At 42.5% G+C, this 14,831-nt stretch overlaps 1 protein-coding gene and 1 long non-coding RNA gene across 9 annotated transcripts; both read right to left on the reverse strand.

The window, feature by feature from the left end:
- Positions 1-61: 61 nt before the first annotated feature.
- LOC140703862 (uncharacterized) lies at positions 62-1,622 on the reverse strand. The gene has a single exon (XR_013542552.1). It is a non-coding gene; the product is annotated as an uncharacterized LOC140703862 (long non-coding RNA).
- Positions 62-13,810, reverse strand: LOC110070872 (uncharacterized). 8 transcript variants are annotated; one of them, XM_078387526.1, is made up of 4 exons: positions 13,666-13,808; positions 12,707-12,756; positions 10,521-10,604; positions 62-3,785 (listed from the first exon to the last, which is right to left on the reverse strand). In XM_078387526.1, the coding sequence occupies exon 4, from the start codon at positions 3,783-3,785 to the stop codon at positions 1,638-1,640; it is 2,148 nt and encodes a 715-aa protein (XP_078243652.1). In that variant the 5' UTR covers positions 10,521-10,604; positions 12,707-12,756; positions 13,666-13,808; the 3' UTR covers positions 62-1,637. The 8 variants fall into 8 exon arrangements, with proteins under 8 accessions (XP_078243652.1, XP_078243653.1, XP_078243649.1 ...); XM_078387527.1 differs by having other exon boundaries at positions 10,521-10,608; XM_078387523.1 differs by having other exon boundaries at positions 12,707-12,820; positions 13,666-13,807.
- Between the last annotated feature and the right edge of the window lie 1,021 nt (positions 13,811-14,831).

The raw sequence follows: 14,831 nt of genomic DNA on the forward strand, positions 1-14,831 counted from the left end.
TCATCTGGGTATCTCATAAGAAGTCTTTTCATTGTTGCAATGGTTCCAGGCAATTTCAAAATTTCTTAATTCTGTACAAGTTCATTTATTTACATCATTTCTTGCATCCATACTTAAATATACTAAATCCAGAAAAGTATGTAAGGCACTCTTACAGTCATGAGGAAAAAACTGTCGGTAAAGATCTTTCAATCCAAACATCATACTGTTATACAAAAACTACAGTCTTGTTTACAATACATCCTTTCAGCTTGTAAAAAGATGCAGGAATTTAATTTTAGATAATAGGGAAAACTTAATATGTTCTTGAATCTAAAATACAAACACATTAATACACTGGAGGTCATAAGCTAGAAAGACAGAGAATACATCTTCAGAACACTTCAAATTCTCTAAAAATACAATCAAAAATGAAAAAAGTTTATAATTTTTAATGAAAGACATGTACAAGTATTTAAACATTAAAAATAAATGTACACAAAGAAAAAATCAATATCTGGCTCTAAGTGTGTTATTAAAACAGAATATTTTCTTCTCAGCCAGCCATGTGTAAAATCCATTGCTGGCTGTCCCTACCTGATAGTTATCTTTCCACTCCTCCAAGGACTTTCACCCGGCATCAGTTCCAATGTTCTGTTGTAATTCATGAAGCCAAAAATCTACGGTTCTCCATTCCTTTCTAATAACACTTTGTGCGAGAGCTCTTCCAATATTTATATTCCCTTGGTTCTTCATCAGTCAGAAAAACCAAATCTTTCCAAGGCTCAGATGTTAAGGATCAAAAGATTTGGTCACCACCCACCCAATGCAGTCCAGGGCCTGAGGAGACTAGAGCCTGAAAAACCAAAATTTCCATTCCTTCCAACAATCCTTACCATTACAGAGCAATATACTCTCAATACATTGCCATAGAACCACCTAGTTCTTCATGAACAATACAGTATATATATATGTTCATAAAAAATGGAGAATAGAAATTCATTGGTACCCTCTCAAAAAACCAATTACTGTTATTATTTATGAGGGTAAAGCTTTCTGAAATAAATGACAGCTACTCTCTCTTCACTACTTGCATTTCTTTCGTCAGTTAGCCTTAGAACATCCATCCTTTTCTATTTTTACACTAATTTTGAAAAAGTGCCTATTGCAAAATATGTGGTTATTTTCAATTTTTCAGCAGATGGTTCCACGTTTATTTTCTGATATATCTCGGCTAATTAACGATAGAAGTAAAACACGTCACAAATGGTACTTCAAACTACACTTCATTTTTCTCTTTTCTCTCGGTTTTCAGCATTTTGTTGCTTATTCTTTAAAGTGGCAACCAGCACAAAACTCAATGAGCTCCTCATGCCTTCTTATCAGGAGCTCTGAATATAGCTCTTTCCACATGCCAAGCATATATGTGGTTTCTCCTCAGTGTCAGTTCTTTCATGTTTCCTAAGGGTACCACTCCTACTAAAGCTATTTCTACATTCCATGCATTTATGCGGTTTCTCCCCAGTGTGAGACCTTTCATGTGTCCTAAGATTAAAACTCAGACTAAAGCTCTTTCCACATTCCATGCATTTATGTGGTTTATGCCCAGTGTGAGTCCTTTGATGTAACCTAAGTGCACCCATGTGACTGAAGCTCTTTCACATTCCATCATTTATGTGGTTTCTCACAGTGTGAGTCCTTTGATGTGACCTAAGGTTACCACTCCGACTAAAGCTCTTTCCACATTCCATGCATTTATGTGGTTTCTCCCCAGTGTGAGTCCTTTGATGTAACCTAAGGTTACCACTTGTACTAAAGCTCTTTCCACATTCCATACATTTATGTGGTTTCTCCCCAGTGTGAGTCCTTTGATGTGACCTAAGGTTACCACTCCGACTAAAGCTCTTTCCACATTCCATGCATTTATGTGCTTTCTCCCCAGTGTGAGTTCTTTCATGTGACCTCAGGACACCACTCTGACTAAAGCTCTTTCCACATTCCATACACTGATGTGGTTTCTCCCCAGTGTGAGTTCTTCCATGTAACCTAAGGACATCACTGCGACTAAAACTCTTTCCACATTCCATGCATTTATGTGGTTTCTCCCCAGTGTGAGTCCTTTGATGTGAACTAAGAAGATCAGTCCGACTAAAGCTCTTTCCACATTCCATACATTTGTGTGGTTTCTCACCAGTGTGAGTCCTTTGATGTAACCTAAGGTTACCTCTTGTATTAAAGCTCTTTCCACATTCCATGCATTTATGTGGTTTCTCCTCAGTGTGAGTCCTTTGATGTGACCTAAGGTTACCACTCTGACTAAAGCTCTTTCCACATTCCATGCATTTATGTGGTTTCTCCCCAGTGTGAGTCCTTTGATGTAACCCAAGGTTACCACTTGTACTAAAGCTCTTTCCACATTCCATGCATTTATGTGGTTTCTCCCCAGTGTGATTCCTTTGATGTGACCTAAGGTTACCACTCCGACTAAAGCTCTTTCCACATTCCATGCATTTATATGGTTTCTCCCCAGTGTGAGTCCTTTGATGTGAACTAAGAAGATCAGTCTGACTAAAGCTCTTTCCACATTCCATACATTTGTGTGGTTTCTCACCAGTGTGAGTCCTTTGATGTAACCTAAGGTTACCTCTTGTACTAAAGCTCTTTCCACATTCCATGCATTTATGTGGTTTCTCCCCAGTGTGAGTGCTTTGATGTAACCTAAGTGCACCACTGTGAATGAACCTCTTTCCACATTCCATACATTTATGTGGTTTCTCCCCAGTGTGAGTCCTTTGATGTGACCTAAGGTTACCACTCCGACTAAAGCTCTTTCCACATTCCATGCATGTATGTGGTTTCTCTCCAGTGTGAGTCCTTTGATGTAACCTAAGATGATCAGTCCGACTGAAGCTCTTTCCACATTCCATGCATGTCTGTAGTTTCTCCCCAGTGTGAGTTCTTTCATGTGATCTTAGGACACCACTCTGACTAAAGCTCTTTCCACATTCCATGCATTTATGTGGTTTCTCTCCACTGTGAGTCCTTTGATGTGTTCTAAGATTAACGCTTTGACTAAAGCTTTTTCCACATTCCATGCATTTATGTGGTTTCTCCCCAGTGTGAGTCCTTTGATGTGTTCTAAGATTAATGCTCTGACTAAAGCTTTTTCCACATTCCATGCATTTATGTGGTTTCTCCCCAGTGTGAGTCCTTTGATGTAACCTAAGGTTAGAATTTACAGCGAAGCTCTTTCCACATTCCATGCATGTATGTGGTTTCTCCCCAGTGTGAGCCCTTTGATGTGACCTAAGGTGACTACTCTGACTAAAGCTCTTTCCACATTCCATGCATTTATGTGGTTTATGCCCAGTGTGAGTCCTTTGATGTAACCTAAGTGCACCACTGTGAAGGAAGGTCTTTCCACATTCTATGCATTTATGTGGTTCCTCCCCAGTGTGAGTCCTTTGATGTAACTTAAGGTGACTACTCTGAGTAAAGCTCTTTCCACATTCCATGCATTTATGTGGTTTATCCCCAGTGTGAGTCCTTTGATGTAACCTCAGGGTACCACTCCGATTGTAGCTCTTTCCGCATTCCAAACATGGATACGGTTCCTTCCCTTTGTGAGTTATAAGATGTCTACTGAGATTATATGCGTTTATGTGGTTTCTCCGCTGCGTGAGTTCTTTCACATGATCTCCACTCCTGCCCACTTGGATTTTCAATTCTCTGTTTTCTTTTTTGGTTATGAGTTCCTGCCCAGGTTGCTCCAGATGTTGCTGGGCAATTCTTCTCCTCTTCATCATCTGGTAGATTAGAAAAAGAGAAACAACCACTTCCAAAATCTGCAGGAATAACGAATGGTGTGTTCGGGCTCTGCCTGAGTCACGGAACAGGAAGGAAAGACAGGCAAGAAGGTGAGAGAAGAGAACCAGGGAGGAGATGAGGCCGGTCCAGAGAGTTTTATTTTGGGCTTTAGGCTGGAAGGGCTCTCCACTGAGGGACCTTTTGGAGGGAGGTGTAATGAAGGGATGGTCATTTCCACAACCAAAGAAATATGTGAAATTCAAAGTATATTGATTTCTTTTCCTTCTCATATTCTCTCCAATGATTGTAACTTTAATTTCTAGAAAAATAGAAGTTGAGTAAAGAGGAAAGTTGATTAAAGAGCAATCAAAGTTGATTAAAGAGGAAACAAATATTTGAATTAAAGGATTGTTTAGCAAAAATGAATAATAGGGGGAAAACAGGTCAGTGTTAGAATGGAAGAGTAAAAGTGGATAATTGAGAACGGGTAAAGAGCAGTTAGTGGTCAATGGCGGGAATTGACAAAGTCTGCAGAGATTATTAAGAACATATCAAAAACAACAAAGTGATGATAGTGCAGTAATTAGGACTGAGAGCATAATGGGATGGAATTATTGGTCCACTGGAAGGAGAAGCAAACAAGCAGGTGCTTTTATGCAAATGCCCAAAGCATCTGAGCAAAGATGGGAGAGCTGGAACATTTGGTGGCTAGAGATAACATTGATATAGTGGCCATAATGGAAACCTGGTGGGATTTGGAGAACCAGTGGGATGATGCAATCCCAGACTATCAACTCTATAGGAGGTATAGGGAGGGGCGTGTTGGAGGTGGGGTGGCCATCTAGGTCAAATGGAGATGAATGGTGGGTCTGATTCCATCATAGAATCACTGTGGGTTAAACTACCAGTCTAAGGAGGAATGAGATAGTGTGTCGTGTGTGTGTTTGTGTGCTATTATCCTCCAGACCAAATACTTGAGGTGGACCTTGAAATGCAGAGAAATCAGGGACATGTCCAAAAGGGACAAGATTGTAATTATGGGGAACACAAATTCTCCTCACATCAACGGGGTCAATGTGTGCTGGAGTCGAGAAAGAGTGACTGGGTTTCCTGACATGCTAAAGGAGCAATTTCTCACGGAGCCTAAAAGAGGACAGGTGACTCCGGATGTGGATCGCTTGGGAATAGTAACCATGCGGCCATCTCTTTTGCCCTGCTTGTTGGGGGGAGAGCGTCAAGCAAATCTGAAACAAAAACCCTTGATTTCCAAAGAGTGGACTGCCCTCAGATGAGGAAGGAAGTTAGAAAGAAGTTGAAAGGAAAGGTTTTTTTAAAAATCTCCAGAGTCCATGGAGTCTCTTTAAACCAAGAGTAGTAGAGGCCCTGTGGTAGTGTATACCGCAAAAAAAGGGGGAGGGCTGAACTAAGTCCAAGAAAGTGCCAGAATTGTTAACTACTAAAGTTACAGAGGCGTTAACAGGAAAGAAGGGACCCTTCCATAAATGGAAATTCTTTCCAAATGTGGAAAATTAAAAGGTTCACAAACTCTGGCAAAAGAAATAGACTAAGATTATACGAAGGGCAAAGAAAGACTTTGTGGAACGTATGGCCAGCAATATAAGGGGGAATAAAAAAAGCTTCTTTAAATACAGTGGGGTCTTGACTTGAGAACTTAATCCGTATTGGAAGGCGGTTCTCAAGTCAAAAAGTTCTCAGGTCAAATCTGCATTTCCCATAGGAATGCATTCAAAACCATTTGATCCGTATTTGCTCTTTTCCATCCATAGAAACTAATGGGAAGCTGCTATTCCGCCTTCAATTAATGGAACATCTCAACTGGGAACTAGGACAAGCTCCTTCAGCCCAAAGGTCCAGCAATCCCTCAAATCCCTTGGGTTTGATCCTGACTATAGGGATCTGAAAGTACAAATCTGTCATTGATGGAGGGAATATAGGAAGACTGACTTCAACTGAAGCTTCAAAGAAAGGAAAAACTAACATTGCCACATGGCAATCCGCAGCTCATCGTTTGCCATCTGTTCATTCTATATAGTCTTATACATGGAAAATATGGTAATTGCTTACGGCAAACAGGTCTTTACATGGCTTCAGAGCAGGTGCACACAGTATCTCCAAATTTTTATATGGCAAACCAGTTCCTAGAGACTACATGTTCCATGTTTTTACCAGGATTACAAACTCCATCACAATTTGCATTGCTAGAAAGGCAGCAATTTCTTGAAAATTTGAATTGGGGTCGTGCATTCATGAGCCTTAGGATGCATGATTTCTAACCCCTGTTTGATGCAATTCAGGGGCCTCAAATTCCTATTAAATCATCCATAAATCAAATTCCTGAAGGGGCAACTTCTTGCAGTTGCTCATCACACGTACAGTTCAGGCACTTCTTCTCAAGGCCACTGCGATGCTTAAATTGCTTGACTTCTTTAACACTTCTGCTGGGAATGTCTACCCATCCTTCCTCTTTCTCATAGTGATAGTGAGTTAGCTTCAAAGCCTCTCTTTGGCCAAGCCTAATGGCATTATGCAACCATTGCCCTATCTGTATACTGTCAATTATCTGTGAGCTTGTATGTTTATGAAAAGAGAGAACTCCGAGAGAGCTGGATCCAGAGGTATGTATGGAAGACTCTGCTGACAGACATCCTTGTGTGTGTGGTTGACTTCTTTAACGTTTCTCTCTAGGACTCTTTGCTATCCAAATTATCTGGTGATCACCCTAAAACTATCTCAAAAATGACAGAATCATTTCAGTATGAATCCAAGGGAGATCTTTCAGCATGACAGTAATCCAAATTTAGGCATCAACCACCAACGCTGAAGAGGCTGAAACTGATCAATTCTATGAAGACCTACAACACCTTCTAGAACTGACACCAAAGAAAGATGTTCTTCTCATTCTGGGAATTGGAATGCTAAAGTAGGGAGTCAAGAGATAAAAGGAACAACAAGTAAGATTGACCTTAAAGTTCAAAATGAAGCAGGACAAAGGCTAATAGAGTTTTGTCAAGAAAACAAGCTGGTCATCACAAATACACTTTTCCAACAACACAAGAGGCAACTCTACACATGGACTAAACCAGATGGGGAATACCACAATCAGATTGATTATATTCTCTGCAGCCAAAGATGGAGAAGCTCTATACAGACAGCAAAAACAAGATCTTTTCACCTGATCTGGACATTTAAGTATTACAGGGACTAAGCAGAGAATATCTCAGAAGTATTACAGGCCAAAAATGGGAAAAGAGATAAAAGAATTTTGTCAGAGTTGTGACATATGTCAAAGGAAAAGAAATAATGAAGATAAATCCAAAAGGGAGGAAAAGAATAATAGGGATGATTATAGTAATTACATGGAGGATGTTAATACTATTTTTAATCAACTGAAACAGGAACACAGAGAGGTGTCAGTACTTAGAAAGAGTGGGGAGGAGGTAAAATAGGTTAATTTTGTCTATACAAATTCAAAAGGAAGACAGGAAACAATATCGGAACCAGATTGTGGATGACACCTTTGCAACTTGGAGCCACGGTGAAGAAAAACTGGAAGAATTTCTCAAACATCTCAACAGCACCCACCCAAATATACAGTTTACCATGGAAAAAGAAATAGAGGGCCAACTCCTGTTCCTAGATGTCATGGTCCTATGCAAAACTGACCTCCGACTGGGATACAAGGTCTACAGAAAACCCACCCACACAGACCGGTACCTACACAAAAACCCATATCACCACCCACAGCAAAAAAGAGACATAATCAAAACACTGGTAGACCGTGCAAATCGGAACTGTGAAGCTCAGTTTCTCAACACTGAACTCAACCATCTGAATTGGGCCCTACAGGCAAATGCCTACTCCAAAAATGAAATCACAAGAGCCATCAAACCAAGAAAACAACACCGAACTGAAGAAGAAAAACAGCCACCCATAAATAAAGTATTTCTTCCATACATCAAATGGGTCACAGACTGCATGGGGAAACTTTTGAAAAAACACAACCTACAAACTGTATTCAAGCCCACCACAAAAATACAACAAATGTCATGGTCAGCAAAGGACAGAAGGGACGCCCTCACCACCGCAGGAGTATAACGGATATCTTGCAGTTGTGGTCAGGTATATATTGGGACCACAAAACAAAGCATTCACACCAGACTCAAAGAACATGAGAGATACTGCAGACTATGTTTTTTAACTTGTTTTAACTGATGTAAGCCGCCCCGAGTAGACGTTGTCTAGAGGGGCGGGGTAAAAATTGAATAAATAAATAAATAAATAAATAAATAAATAAATAAATAAATAAATAAATAAATAAATAAATAAATAAATAAAACAGCCAGAAAAATCTGCAATAGCTGAACATGCCCTAAAACAAAATACTGGACAACACCAGCAATCATTACGTCAGACTGCACAGGGAAGCCACTGAAATCCACAAGCACCAGCAGAACTTCAACAAAAAAGAGGAAAGTTAACAAAACTTAATAAAACTTGGCTCCCAGCTCTAAAAATACAGCGTGCAAAAGGTCACGAACTCTACCCAGCCACAATGACAGGGGAATCACTACACACAGTGACCAGCTAATGACAACCACAGTGACATTATCACAATATACCCACAACATAAGACACTAATCACCCATCCACAGGAAAACAATACACCCACAACAAGACACACTAATCACCCATCCACAGAAAACAATACACCCACAACAAGACACACTAATCACCCATCCACAGAAAACAATACACCCACAACAAGACACACTAATCACCCATCCACAGAAAACAATACACCCCCAACAAAACACACTAATCACCCATCCACAGAAAACAATACACCCACAACAAGACACACTAATCACCTATCTCAAAGCCATAAATACTCCACTCCCTAGCCAACTACACCAAAGCACAGGTTGCTGTCCTCTGAAGATGCAGGCCACAGAGACTGGCGAACTGTTAGGAAATACAACCTTCAGAACATGGCCAAAGAGCCCGAAAAACCCACAACAACCATTAGATCCCGGCCGTGAAAGCCTTCGCGAATTCATTGTTCCAAGCATGTAAAAGTAAAAATAAGTACAGTGGTGCCTCGTTTAATGAGCGCCCCGTTTAACGATGAATTCGCATACCGATTGAGTTTTTGCAATCATAAAAGCGATTGCATTGCGATGTTTTAAATGGGGGTAAATATTAATTGATAAAAGTACTATAAATGGAAAAAAATGGTAAGCAATGGAAAGGTATAATAACAAAGGAATTGAAAGTGTTGATTGCAAATGTTAACTGAGTGAAGTTAAATATGTGGAGTAAGTATTAAGGTGAATTTAAAATCTGTAATGTTATTATATAAGTCGGTGGAAATATTATACTGCTTCTATGTTGCAAACCACTATAGGTTTACTCCTTGGAACAAACTTGCTAAGGGGAGAGGTATGTACCGGAACCCAAAAGATGATGTCATTCCTGCATGTCAATCAGAGTATAGAGCAGGAGGGGGCGGAGTCAGAATGACAGACAGCTGGAAGAGACAGAGACTATTGGAACCAGATAGGGATAGAGAGAGTTAGGGACCAGAAAATGTGGAGAGAGTGTTAGGGGTTTTAGGAATAGCTAAAAAAAGGGTTAAGAAAGGAAATTGAAAGAGTAAAACATATTGAACAAGCAGGAATGAACACAGAAGCATAACATGAGAAATACCAGTGATTGAATACATGATCTAATATATGCACACATGAAACAGTTATATTTGATTCTCCTTATGATTTGTTCAATAATAAAATAATATTTATTTAAAACCCCTGCTTCCTAAAATTGTATGACCCTTTGGGGTGACAGCTCTCGTGTGTGGGAATTGAAGTGGTATTGAAAGAATACCTGGTGGCAGCGGAAAGAAGAAAAAAAGGCTTGTTTACCTTTGTGGAGCCCAAAGAAATAAAGGGGCACAAAGGGGGATCACTACAAGGCTCATAACATTCTACGGCAGACAGCAACAAAAACCATCCTAAAGAAAAAGGAAACGGAAGAAAGCAGTGGCTGTCTAACGAGGCCGGGAAACCAAATGCAAGGGAGACAGGGAAGCTTACAGAAAATTGAATGCAGACTTCCCAAGAATAGCAAGGAGAGACAGGAGGGCCTTCTTAAATCAACAGGACAAATAAATAGAGGAAAATAATAAAAAGGGAAAAACCAGGGATCTGTTCCAGAAAAACTGAAGATAGGAAAGGAACATTTTGTGCAAACATGAAAATGATAAAGGATAAAAATGGAAGGGACCTCACAGAAACAGAAGACATCAAGAAGAGGTGGCAAGAATACACAGAGGAATTATACCAGAAAGATATGGATATTTTGGACATGCCAGATAGTGTGGTTGCTGACCTTGAGCCGGACATCCTGGAGAGGGAAGTCAAGTGGGCCTTAGAAAGCCTGGCTAACAACAAGGCCAGTGGAGGTGATGGCATTCCAGCGGGAAACCACAGGCCGGTTAGCCTAACGTCTGTTCCAGGGAAGGTTTGCCTCTTATCAAGAGGACCTGCCATTGGTGACCATGGGGTTTGGGTTGAAATCTTTGAAAAAAACTCAATAAGATGCAAAGAAAACCATACCCCAAAAATCAACACTCTGCACATGTTGAAAGAAGAAGGGAAATTGAGAGGACAGTTTGTGGCAAGGCTACTTAAGCCACCTCTTGAAATCCCACTTACCTTGCAAATCCTGGAGGGTTGTGGGATTTGGTTCTTTGTTTTTGGTCTCCAAAACAGCAAAGACGACTCAGCTCAGTCTCACTCCTTCCTCGGAGAAAAGAAATAGATCAGCCCAGAGGCTTTATGGATGAAGCAAATCAAAAACGTTTCCTTGTGGGATGTCCCTTCATGTTTCAATTGAACGGGGCTTCATCCCCATCTCTCTCCCTTCTTCAGGCAGCAGAAACAGTGGGCAGGCAGGCAGGCAGGCGTATCTTCCCTCTGACACATGCGGTGAAAATAGTAGCATACAACATGGTATGTCTCCCACTGTTTACTGGAAATATTTTTACCCTGTCCTTCTCCTTTAAAATGACCCAAGGGAGCATATGTGCATCAAAAAAGGCAATATTTCACAGTGAAAAACAGCAAGAGTACAAACATTAAAATGAATCAAACTAAAGCTACACTAAAGATGGTAAACAAAATCAATTATCTAGAAAACAGCAGAGCCCGTGTGATGGGAGTGGACCAAGAGATGGACCGGACTCTCTGTTGTCATGGGACCATTTGTAATTCAAATTTTGGTTCTTATTGTTTTGGGATTATTTGTATGTGCTATATCTAGACTCTTGCCTCTGTGTGAAAGGCTAAACAAAGAGGAGCAGATTTAAATTTAGAATTGTTTCTATTGTCAGAATTTAAAAATGGGTGATTGATATACGAATATGGCCAAAATTAGTTTTATTCCTTGTCTTGGGGTAGAAAATGTTACTCTACAGATTCTGTTTCTTCCAGCATTACTTCTCTCTTGAGATTTGTATTAAGTCAAATGGCTATATTGCACACTTTCCACCCTTTCACCTTTCAACTAGCAGATGGCCCATCTAGGAATACTGCCTGGAGGCCAAACACAGATAGAATCAGGGAATCATGGAAAAGTGAAGTTGGAAGGGGCCCACAAGGCCATCAAGTCCAACCCCCTGCTCAAAGCAGGAATACAGTCAAAGCAGATCTGCCAGGTGATGATCCAAAAGAGTCGAAACATAAAACCCAGCAGGGAGCCGGAGGCTGAAGGCCATACATCAGGGTCCTGCTTGGACTTTGGTTCAGCTGCTTGCGTCTTGTCTGACCTCCTGCTGGAGCTTAAATATTGGCTAGCAGGCTTGGTAGATAAGAAAACGGTGTCAGTGCCAGAGGACTGGAGGATAGCACACGTCACGCCAATCTTTGAAAACGGAAGGTGGGTGGAGCTCGGAAACCGCAGGCTGGTTAGCCTAACGTCTGTGCCAGAGGAGACAGTGGAAAGCCTCATCCAAGATAAAAATCTTAAAATTGAACAAGCCTTGCTGAGGGAGAATCAGAATGGCTTCTGTAAGGGCAAGTCTTGCCTCATAAACGTTTTAAAACTCTGAAAATCTCAACAGGCATGTGGATGTGAGCAAATTGGGGGATATTGTCTATCTAGATTTTTAGAAGACATTTGACACGATAACTCGCCGAAAGCTGCTGAGAAAACGCCACGGGCAGGGGATAAGAGCGCAAGTCCTCTTATAGACTGAGAATTGGTTGAGAACTAGGAAAGAGAGAATTGTCAATGGCCAATTTTCAAAATGGAGAGGGGAACAGCAGTGTTTCCCCCAGGGATCTGTCCTGGGATTGGTGCTTTTCAACCTGTTCATAAATAATCTGGAAACAGGGATAAGCAGTCAGGTAGACAAGTTGGCAGATGACACAAAGGTTTTCCGGGCGGTGAAGCCCACAAGGGATTGTGAAGAACTCCAGAAGGATCTCTCCAAACTGGGAGAATGGGCAGTAAAATAGCAAATACGATTCAATATAAGAAAATTTAAGAAAATGTAAAGGAATGCACACTGGGGCATGAAATCAAATATTTTTTTTTACGAGCTAATGGGTTCTGAACTTTCTGTGGTGGATCAGGAAAGAAATCCTGGGGTCCTGGTGGACAGCTCGAAGAAAGTGTCTACCCAGTGTCTGGCAGCAGTGAAAAAGGCCAATTCGATGGATCTCAGGATCACCCTAAGGATCCTATTTCCTTATCAACTGTGCTGTTAGTCTGTACAACTGCTTGCCACATTTGGCCTAGGTGCCTTGAAAAGGGGGATTGGAGAGATTTCCGGAAGAAAAATCCATCACAGGTTACCAGCCATGATGGGTCTGTATAATCTCAAGGTTTTAAAAGGTACCTCAAAAGGCCAGTGGTGGCACTTCGGGTTAAACCGCAGAAGCCTCTGTGCTGCAAGGTCAGAAGATCAGCAGTCATAAGATCGGATCCTCAACGTTCACAACTGTTCAGAATCCTGGATGCTCAAACCCAACAGGAAACATTATGTTGTGTTTTATTTTCCCTCTTCCCATAATCGTCTTCTGCTTCCCAAGGGCATCAGGGAACCCCCCCCCCCCAGGCATAGCCCTGCCTGCCTCCCATCATCTGACGCCTGTTTCAGGCTCAGGGGAATGAAGTCTTGAGAAGATCAGGCTGAAATGTTCCCCTCCCCCTTCTTACATCATTATTAATTTCTTAATCTGGAATCACTCCCTTGCTTGTCCGGCAGAGGATCCCCCTCAGAGGGAAGGTGCAGGGAGGACCCCCCTCCCTCCCAAACCCCACTGTTCCTGCTCACCCCCAAGTCCCAGATGAGCCTCCTCCTCCTCTTCCTGCCTTCCCCAGTGCAGGGAGGGGGGTGTCCTTCGTCGTTAGAGGGAGGCGGGGGGGGGGGGTCAGAGATGGGAGGCAAGTTACTTTTTCTCCCTTTCCTTTGTTTGCATCCATTCCTGTGCAGGAAGGATTCAGGGGAAGGCAGGGTCTCCTTGCAGAGAAGGAAACTCCCCCCCCGGCCGTCGATGAAGCCCTAGGGCCTTGCAGGGGCGGGGGTCTCCCTAACCGTGGGGGTGGGATCTGGGCCCCACAGATCCTCTCTCCCCTTTGAATTCCCCTCCCCCTTCCACCGAAATAGAGACAGAAGGGAAAAAACGTCTTGCAAGCAGGTCGAGCAGCGCAAATCACAACAGGGCACCATCAGCAATACCGGGAGAAGCAGCCTCCCCTCTCCTCCGAGACTGGCGTGGAGCTGGCACCCTCACCCCCCCTTGCAAATCTCTGCCCCCCACCTCACCCCCGATCTTTCCCCCCTCCAGCGCCCACCTCCGTCCAGGTCCTGATCCGGGAGGCGCCCCAAAAGCACCGCTTCTCTCCTCCAGGCGCCTTTCTTGGGCCGAAGGGGAAGAGGCAGGCGCTGCAGGTTCCCCGCCTCTTCCGGCTCCCGTTCAAAGGGCGTCCAGGGGAGGGGCTCTTCCTTCGCCTTCGTAGCTCTACTTTCCTCCCCTTCCCCCTCCTGCACGAACGGGGGGGGGGGGGAGAGAAAGGCAGGAACAAGGGGGGGGGTTGAAGGCTCCAAAGAGGAGGAAAATGGCGGGAGTGCGGAGCTTCCTCTGAGCTGCCCAAGTACTTCCACTTCTAGTGGAAGGATAGACTCAGACGAGACACAAGAGTTCCCGTCACCAGAGTCTGTTCACAAATATTTGAGGAGAGAAAAAGGAGACAAACGAGCAGGGAGTTCAGGCTCTCGGACCGAGCAGGATTGTGTTTCTCTCCTTCCAAAGGGAGTCACAGCAGCAGCTGAGGAGAAATGACGTCACATCAGCTTCTTCCATCATCTGCCTGCAGAGCAGGACTCTCCACTTTGTCCTCATTAATACCAACTGCTCTGTTTTGCCTTGACCGCACATCTTGTTTTGTTAATAAATTCCAACACACAACTGAAACACCTCAAAATGTTTTCCATTATTTTTGAATTCTATCTCGCAAAGTAGCTCAAATTGCAATACACCTTTCATATAAAATTTAAAATAGTAACAGCTCAAAGACCCAGCAAGCTCAATCAGGGGAAGTTTGTGGGGGACAGAGTGATTATTTCCCCTTTCTCAATGAATGCACTCCCACCTCCTTGGTTGCTGATTATGGTGATCACATGACCGTTTAGGTTTCCTTTAGCTCAAGATGTTGCCTTTCTCCTACCACCAGAGAAGATCAGGTTGGGTCTTTTCCTCTTCTCTTTCATCCCCAACTTCATTTAGCCCCTTTCTCCTCCTCCGACAGAATCCCGATCTCTCTTCTCTAACCTTTATACTTGAGCTCACACCCTTTTCCAGACCTGCTTCCCCTGATGTATAAGTGGGTATAAACTACCAGATTTTTTTGGAGAAGGGGTTCTCCACAATGTCTTTCCATGCATGTATTTCTTGCTTATCTTGCATGTAGCCATTGGTTCAGGCTTTCAAAAACATCCACCCACATTATAGCATGGATCT

Source organism: Pogona vitticeps, chromosome 2 (assembly GCF_051106095.1).
Source record: "Pogona vitticeps strain Pit_001003342236 chromosome 2, PviZW2.1, whole genome shotgun sequence".
Lineage (NCBI taxonomy): Eukaryota > Metazoa > Chordata > Lepidosauria > Squamata > Agamidae > Pogona > Pogona vitticeps.

Excerpts from the sequence above, each read along its gene's own strand:
- LOC110070872 (XM_078387530.1), bottom strand. The coding sequence starts at position 3,785 with ATGATGAAGAGGAGAAGAATTGCCCAGCAACATCTGGAGCAACCTGGG.